Source organism: Penaeus chinensis, chromosome 35 (genome assembly GCF_019202785.1).
Source record: "Penaeus chinensis breed Huanghai No. 1 chromosome 35, ASM1920278v2, whole genome shotgun sequence".
Lineage (NCBI taxonomy): Eukaryota > Metazoa > Arthropoda > Malacostraca > Decapoda > Penaeidae > Penaeus > Penaeus chinensis.
This window is the reverse complement of record NC_061853.1, coordinates 27,272,430-27,281,321: the sequence shown is the minus strand read 5'-3', so window position 1 is coordinate 27,281,321 and position 8,892 is coordinate 27,272,430. Positions and strand designations below refer to the sequence as shown.

General features: G+C 49.5%; 1 protein-coding gene across 11 annotated transcripts in view; it reads left to right on the top strand.

Moving 5' to 3' along the window:
- LOC125044200 (mitogen-activated protein kinase-binding protein 1-like) overlaps positions 1–8,892 on the top strand; it is a 157,473-nt gene that overhangs the window by 70,132 nt on the left and 78,449 nt on the right. For 2 of the 11 annotated variants that reach the window (XM_047640708.1, XM_047640706.1), the window contains exon 2: positions 882–1,149. The exons of the other annotated variants lie outside the window; for them this stretch is intronic. In XM_047640708.1, the coding sequence (XP_047496664.1) occupies positions 1,048–1,149 (102 nt within the window). In that variant the 5' untranslated portion in view covers positions 882–1,047. The remainder of the gene's footprint in view (positions 1–881; positions 1,150–8,892) is intronic. 11 annotated transcript variants of the gene reach the window in all.

Below are 8,892 nucleotides of genomic sequence, written 5' to 3'. Positions count from 1 at the left end.
AAGCCAGTCCTCGAGGGAAGGAACCAATAATATTTTTAAGTCACGCAAATTGTACAACGTTTATGGCGTGAAATAACGAGAGAAGCTGAGGGACAGTGCGATGGCATTTTTTTTTTGGGGGGGGGGAGTGGGGGGGGTTATTATTGCAGAGCGTCCCATGAATTTCTATGAATGTGAGACTTTCAAATTTTAGGAGAAAGTAACGGCAGAGGGGAAAGGTCAGGGGAGAAGGAAGGGATATTCTTGTGAAAAGGTGAATGCGTGGTACGAGGGGAAGAGGAGAAAAAGAAGAGAAGAAAGAGAAGATAATAGAAAAAAGATAATAGAAAAAAAGAGAATAGAAAAAAAAGAGAAGAGTATGAGTAAAGGAGAGAAGCCAGAATTTACAAGAACAGTCATATGAATAATCGTACGGACAACATTGAAAGCTAAAGCCTTTTTATCGTCTTTAAGAGCAGTAAACCGTTCTTATTTTGCTACTTTTTAGAGGTGGACGTACACGAGCGAACCACAGATGGATTAGCAGAAGCTGTTTTGTAGCAACGCCCATGTATGGCGGTGAGAGGAGATTGTGCCCATAAAAACTTGGGACCGTCCAGCCCGGAGGCATAGAGACAGCGTGCAGTTACGCTAATAATGTGAAAGCGTCTCAGTGTTTGCGTAGGCTGCCGATCCCCCAGAAGTCCGTGGCGATGCTACTGCGAGTGGATGGTGGGGGAGAGAAGGCGTAGTGACGGTGGCAGCGAAAGGGCGGAGGAAGCGAACTGCTGATGGGGAAGGAGAGCGAAGATTATCATCGTCGTTCGTTATAAAATAATATAAAAAAAAGTTATTTTCCTGCGTCGTTTTCGTTTCGTTGATAGATATTGTTTGTTTTACAGCATTTGAGGAAATTTGAGGAGTGAAGCGTGTCAGTGAACCTCTGGAAATTAATAAGAATACGTGTTTTGTAAGTGCAGATGACAATATATATGTGAAATAATAACAATAATTGAAAAAAACCGAGACCGGAAGAGCCAAAGAAACTAAAGATAAGGATGCGATAGGATGTACACCTCGAGTGACTCGGGCCGCACCATGGAGGACACTTCTGACGAAGACGTAGAGGTGGTCAGGCAGCTGATCACCCCGCCCCCGCCCAACACCAAGGTCAGTACGCCCACCGTGGTCAGGAAGAGGTTTGTTTTGGTTCCTAGCGCTAGAGTGAGTGCACTTTTTGGTCGTGGGTGATTGCACTTTTTGATGGTGCTTGAAGAGTAGGTTTCCGAATTTTGCTGTGAGCGCCCTGGGTCGGACATTTTAGTTGCCCTATTTCTCTATATTTTTTGTAACGACGATAGTACTTCTTCGTGACAAAAACTCCATTACAACTCTTTCATATCAGCTGTCATTTTTTGTACACCCGATTATCCTCTGGGTCACGCAACGGGCGTAGGGCTGCTGTTGTCATGGAAAGTATGGGCGTCGGACGAGGCTTGGACGGGCGCCAGGATACGTTGACCCATCCGACCGAACTCGAACGCGGGTATACTATCCGGTACTTGTTGCTCGGGTGACACGGGGTTCATGCCTGTTAAGTCCTTTTTGATTGAACTCTTTATTATGAGGTGTGTCTGTGTGATGATCAGGGCGCTTGTTCCGTTTGTGTTTGGTTGGTGGTATTAGCTTTTTAAGGATTTTCAAAAGTACACTGCTTCTGAATGTTACGATCTCCTGTAAATAATATTAATGTAGGGAATCTAATTTTGGTGACAATATTTTACGTCACATGGTACGCAGATTGGTGATCACCAGGAAATACGGCCAGACTGCATCATCTCCTCTGCGTGCTTAGTCCTCAGAACCTCTTTTACTGGCCTCCGCGTACCGGGAGAGGGAGGGTTGTTGCAGCGGTTATTGTGCTCGCGGTTTGTGCTTGTGGGCGGCTGTGGGCGACTGTGGGCGGCCGTGGGCAATACGATGACGGCAACGGAGGCTCGCGGGCGGGCTTCTTACACGGGATACCACTCAAGGTTATAGTCGTCGGAGAGTTTTGGTGATAAAGGGCACTTTTAGGGGAAGGGGGAGGGGCCAGTGTCGTTATGTGCACTGATAACGATAAGGCGACTAGCATTCTTCCGCGCGGGCGGAGAGGAACATGGGCGGGAAGCCTCGCTTCGCCTTCGAGATATCGACATGTTAGGTAAAGGGGGATGGGGGAGGAGGCGAGAGGAGGGAAGTGGGAGGGAGGAGGAGGGAGAGGAATGAGGGAGTGGGGAGATAGTAGGAGGGAGGTGCGGGGGAAGGAGGGAGTGAGGAGTAAGGAGATAAGGAGGAGGGAATGTGGAGATAGGAGAGAGTTGGGAGGACGGAGGGAGGAAGGAAGAGGATGTGGAGGGAAAGGAAAAGATAGATAAGAAACGAGAAGTAGTATTTGAAGACAGCAAAGGGCATGATAGGACGGGGTTGGAGGATGGGCAGTGGGTCCCCGATGGGCAGTAGGAGGATGTATCTAAGTGACCCCCCCCCCCTCTCTCTCTCTCTCTCTCTCTCTCTCTCTCTCTCTCTCTCTCTCTCTCTCTCTCTCTCTCTCTCTCTCTCTCTCTCTCTCTCTCTCTCTCTCTCTCTCTCTCCCCTTAAAAAAAAGAAAAAGACAAAAGGAAATTATAAGTGCACACACACACACACACACACACACACACACACACACACACACACACACACACACACACACACACACACACACACACACTTCTCTCTGTCTGTCTCTCTTTCTCTTTCTTTCTTTTTCTCCCTCTCCCTCTCCCTCTCCCTGCCCCTCCCCCCTCCCCCTCCCCCCCCCCTCCCCTCCCCTCCCTCCCTCCCTCCCTCCCTCCCTCCCTCCCTCCCTCCCTCCCCCCCTCCACCCCCCTCCACCCCACCCAAGGCTGAGTCGGAGGCCTCGGGGGTGGGTGCCGTGTCGCGGGCAAGAAGCGACGCGCCTCGAGGACCGCCGGGCCTCGAGGGTGAGTTTTTTCCCCCTCCCCCCTTTCCTTTTAAGTCCACTTTTTTTTTTTTTTTTTTTTTGCCGTGCGTCAGCGTTGGGTGCAAAAAGTTCTGAATAAGGTGTGTACGCCTCTTTTTTTTCACGCGCGTCCCCTGTCGGTGTCCATTAACCCTGGATAAGACAACACAGGTAGGCATGCAGGGTCGCTGTTTGATATCGCGTTACGAAGACCGTTTGGCGAAGGAACAGGGGGTCGGGATTTTGTATGGGAGGCCGCGGCTCGGGGCTGTTGGCTGTGGGAGGTGCCTGTAAACATAGCTGGGCCTTGGGATTCTTTTTCTCTCTCTGTTGGGATGAGAGGGAGGGCCGCGGGGAGGACTTGTCACAGTCGCTTATTTTCTGTTTAGTTTGTGGTATGTACGTTTAGGGGGTTCTCATCCCTCTCTCTTTCTCTCTTTCTCGAATCTTCTCTCGTCTCGTCTCTCTTCTTGTCTCGTCTTGTCTCGTCTCCTCTCGTCTTGTCTCGTCTCCTCTCCTCTCCTCTCCTCTCCTCTCCTCTCCTCTCCTCTCCTCTCCTCTCCTCTCCTCTCCTCTTCTCTAACCTTCTCTCCTCTCCTCTTCTCTCCTCTCCTCTCCTCTCCTCTCCTCTCCTCTCCTCTCCTCTCCTCTCCTCTCCTCTCCTCTCCTCTCCTCTCCTCTCCTCTCCTCTTCCCTTCTCTCCTCTCCTCTCCTCTTCTCTTACCTTCTCTCCCCTTCCCTTCTCTCCTCTTCTCTCCTCTTCTCTCCTCTTCTCTCCTCTCCTCTCCTCCTATCTCATCTCAACTCACCTCACCTCTCTTCTCTCCCTCCCTTCTCTTTCCCCTCTCTCTCCTCTCCCTCTCTCCTCTTTCCCCTCCCCTCTGTCGGTCTCTCCTATTTCCCCTCCCCTCTGTCGGTCTCTCCTCTTTCCCACCTTTCCCTCTCTTCTCTTTCCCCTCTCTCCCTCTCTCCTCTTTCCCCTCTCTCCCTCTCTCCTCTTTCCCCTCTCTCCTCTTTCCCCTCTCTCCTCTTTCCCCTCTCTCCTCTTTCCCCTCTCTCCTCTTTCCCCTCTCTCCTCTTTCCCCTCTCTCCTCTTTCCCCTCTTTCCCTCTCTCCTCTTTCCCTCTCTCCTCTTTCCCTCTCTCCTCTTCCCGTCTCTCCCTCTCTCATCTTTCCCCCTTCTCCCTCTCTCCTCTTTCCCCTCTTTCCCCTCTCTCCCCTCTCTCCCTCTCTCCCTCTCTCCCTTTCTCCCTCTCTCACTCGTGCCTTTTTCCCACTCCTCTTTCTAAACTCCTTATCTCTCATCTCCTCTCCTCGCCTCGCCTCTCCTCCCCCAAACCTGTAAGCGGGTCAGTGTCGGAGAAAGACGTGATTTCAGGGTCGCCTTGACAGTCACTCTCGGATTCCTCTCAGCGACGACCTTTTCAAAGCACCGAAAGGTCGGGGTAAGGGGTGGGGGTGGGTGGGGGTTGGGGGGGGTAGAATCGTGATCGGAGGGAGACAGTAGCTGATATTTCACGACACGTATTTGTTGATGTAGCGATCTCTAATGGGGGTGGGTGGGGGTTGGGAAAAAAAATGTTAGGCGTAGACTGTCATGTTGTATAACTTTGGTTTATTTTTTATGGGAGGGGGGGGGGGGGAGGCATGTTAATTGACTCGGCACGGCGATACTTGGGCTGTTTTTTCGTGAATGGGAAATGAGCATTGTAGTGGGAATGGGAAAGAAAAGGAGGAAGAGGGGGAGAGGATGATAGTGATTATGTGTTGGATGATGATGGTTATGGGAAGAAGAAGAAGAAGAAGAAGAAGAAGAAGAAGAAGAAGAAGAAGAAGAAGAAGAAGAAGAAGAAGAAGAAGAAGAAGAAGAAGAAGAAGAAGAAGAAGAAGAAGAAGAAGAAGAAGAAGAAGAAGAAGAAGAAGAAGAAGAAGAAGAAGAAGAAGAAGAAGAAGAAGAAGAAGAAGAAGAAGAAGAAGAAGAAGAAGAAGAAGAGAACTTCGGGGCGGAACCAGACAGGTGGTGCTGGTTTTTTCGCCCTTTGATTTTCTGGTGAGTGGGCGTCGGTAGATGGTGTCGCCTTACCTTGAGCGTCTTGGAATACACGAGGTGCTTCTGGGCGGGTTGGCGAACTGAATTTTGGGGAACCTACTTAGCGTTCGTCGCCTTGTTTTGGACAGGTTCGGTGCTACTTCGCGCGAAGTTAAACCGAAAGTTGGGAGGGAGCTAATTACGTAAATGCGTGGTCATTGCGAAAGCCATAGTATGCATTCGCGTTGCAACTCCCCCCTCTCCTAGTGGAGGGGGGGAGCATACGCGAGAGACAGTGTTCATTACGGCAAGGTCACGTCGTGTCTCCGGCGGAGGAGCATTACGAGCGTGGAAGCACTGGTTATGTCTAGACCGAAGTGTGCCGTAACGTGAAACTGCTTGTCGGCAGACCGTGACACTTTCCTCACGCGTCCCTATGCGGTAATGCGGCGGTTGGTGCAGTGGCGGCGTCTCAGGTCTGGTCCCCGTCGGACCCGAGCGAGCGGGCAAAAATAACGCATGTCTTCCCTTTCTGCTTGTGTTAATCTCGTGACCAGATCATGGAGCTGATAGAGATTTTTTTTTTTCTCCTATTTTCCATATGGAATATTTATCATCATAACCGTACTATGAAAACCAGCATGCACATAGCTTCCACCCAGACGTGTGTATTCTGACCACACTAATCCCACTTTTGTTTTCCCCAACAGGTACGTGCGAGGAAGCTGGGCGTGGCAGAGCTCGGTGAGTAGGAGGTGCGAGGTGGCCGGCGATGCCCGCGATAGTGTCAGTGCCCCGTGTCACTCTTTGAGCAGGGCGCAGTAAGGCTCACCCTTTGCCGGCAGGAGTGAGGGGTCCGTGGGCGTCACCCCGTCCCCCTCCTCCCCTCCCCCCATGTTATACGCCGAACCTATGGCGGACCGACTGGCAAAAACTGGTGTGTGTGCGTAGCCCTAACCGACCGTCTTTTTTACGTCCCGGAACAAGGGAATTGTTTTACCGAGTGTCAGAATGGGAGGAGGATTGATTTCTCAGGCCCTGATTGGGGGTGATAGTGAAGCTGTATTTTTAAAATATTGTGATTTGGAGTTTTTAACATAATAGACTGTTGGTGTTAGCTAGGGTGGAATACCACGTTTCACAGGATCTTAGAGATTAACAGCGTAAGGAACAAAGAATTTTATGAATGTATTTTAATCAAAGTTTGTACATTACGCGTGTGTGTAATCAGAGTTACGAGTTTTACGACAAAGATTGAATGTGATTTTATAAAGGTTTCGGAAATTAAATGACTGCGTCTTGTAACTTAAATTGTTATGATAGATTTTGTTGCAAGAGAAATTGACACCGGTTGAGAGATTGGCAGTGCACTAGAAAAAAGATATTGTGATGTAGTAGGGTACGTGAATATTTCTGAATGTTGGCTTTAGAGCTTAAGCTAAATTACTCCCGAGGTTACAACTATAACGTGGAAGGGTTGTTGGTTAGTTGACCCAGATTTTGAAATTTTGATTGTGTGAACTTCGAGGTTAGAGATGTATGGAGGTATAGTATTGGTCAGTTTATCTTACTTGATCTGTGATAGTTTCTGCTCTTCGTTAGTACATACTAATACCTTGTTCTTAGGTCCTGGTTTGGTTTTGTCGTTACTTCGTCGTGCCCAAATATTTCAGATAACTCAGGCATGAAAATCAGCTCGAAACATGAATGAAATTTGTGCGAATAGTTATCTCTTGTGTCGTAACTACTAAGCGAGGCGCGAGGCCCTGTTTCCCTGCTTTCCCGCCTCCCTACTTCCCTGCTGGCCTGACACGGGTAACCTCCTCACCCCGGGTCCCGCGCCGTACCTCGCCCGCCGTCGTCCCTCTCGCCTTCCTTTGTCTCGTCCTCCTCGGCCGATTCTCTCTCGATTTCTTTCGGTTCCACATTAGAGGAGTTAGTTCTGGTCGGCCTTCGTGTGTGACCCAGGCCGTCGAAGAACCGGGAGCAGGAGCGACGGCGAGACGAGTGCTGTAATGAGATTTTTGCCTTGTCACGGAGCTGCCTGGAGTGGCGGGGCCTGGCGGGACCTGGCAACTCCCGTCACGCGCCTTGTGTACGTGTCGCGTCCGACAGCGCCCACACTCGCGGTATTTCCCTCCCCCCTCCCCCCTCCCTCCCCGCCTCCGGACATTTACCCCGGGCATTGGCGCTTACCCTCTCCTTATGGCAGGGATGGGAAACGCGGCTCAGTGGAGAGAAGAAAGCTCTGACTCACTTCAGAATATGGCTTCTGCTTAAGCTGGATATAATATGTGGTTAACAAAGGTATTCAGACCATTTCCAGTTTTAATGACAGGCAGTGACCCCGGGAAAGCAGACTCGGAAGGTACAACTCCGATGGAACTGTCACGAGTCAGCACGTGACATTGTTGTCTGCCAGTGTACACAGGAAGGCCTGGCCGGGTTTTATCCCACTGGAATGGAAACAATGAGCAGGAAACGCAGCAGGTGTGTGGATATACCTGTACTGCACGTTTGATTGCCAGAACCCCAACGACTCTAATTAAACATGCGTAATGAACTTGAAACGCTTGCAAATGTATTCATAGATATTGATGGCATTTTTCTTCTCATTAAGATATTTAATACTTATGAAAGATACAGCAAGGGTCTCTCTCGGCTTGGTAGGCACGGGGTCGCGGCATAGTTAGGACGCATACGGTTTCGTACGCGGACGGGGTCAAGAGAGCAGAGCGGTCATCACCTGTGGTTAAGGGGCGTCGGGCTCTGCTGGGGTGGCCTACCTGCTTGGCCGCCGCCCCGCCCCGCCTGCTCTTCCAGACATTCCTTCGTTGAACGTAGGGAGCAGAAAGGGTTTTTAGAACATAGGGTAAAGTTTCCTTCACGTGCGGCGCGCGTATTTTACTATACTAGCTTAATAGCCTAGTTTTATCATTATTATGCTAGTTTGATAATATTACGGTTTCAAGTTTATGATGATGGGCATTTAATAATTGTCGTGTAATATAGTGAAAACAATAACGATGACTTTGCATATTGTGAAGGGCGATGCACCATCAAAGTTAAGAGTTAAAGAGTGACACGCAGTAGGCGTAGCAGAGGCCTAGGTTTTTGGCAAAAGCTGGAAGTCGGTATGAGTGGAGGCTAGCGCTTGAAACAGGGTCACCGCCCCAACAGTCCCTCGTACGCCAGTAAGGGCTGTTTAGCAGGTTTTATGGCACTGCGGTGGAGCTTTGCCCTGCTGTCTTACTGTTGCATTTTGCCAATATTAATGAACCGGATTTTGCAGTAAATCAAGAGTATTTTTGTTGCCGGAAAGCTGAACGATGCTAACCCTTTGGTCGATTTCTGTAGATAGCTCTCGGTAGTAACGGGGGAGAGTTGGGAAAGGTGGAGGCGAGAGGGGGGAGGGGAAGGGGTAGAAAATCGGCCAGGAGTCCCCCCCGGGGCATTCCTCATTGTGCCTGGGGCCTCAGCCGCATAATAGCCACACTGGCCACTCAAGAAGCTTTTAGTCATTATTATCCCTGTGCAGTATTTTTGCAGAGGCAAGTCAGTTTTAAGGTAAACTGTGGCTTGGGCTAAAACATGCATTCTCTCTCTCTCTCTCTCTCTCTCTCTCTCTTTTTCCTTCGAAACCCAGTGCCGCCCTGATCATAAAGAGTGATGAACCCGTGAATTTATGTAGATTCAATGTTATGTAGTGACCTTATTACATAAACTTATTATGGTCGAGCCAAGGTGATCATTATACGTGTACCACTTCAAAAGAGAGTTAGCTTGCACAGACTTCTTCTGTAAGTCTTATAAAAATAAATTACCATGTCAATCCAATACTGATCATTAGCAATTAGGCTTACTATTTCATTGGTGTTTC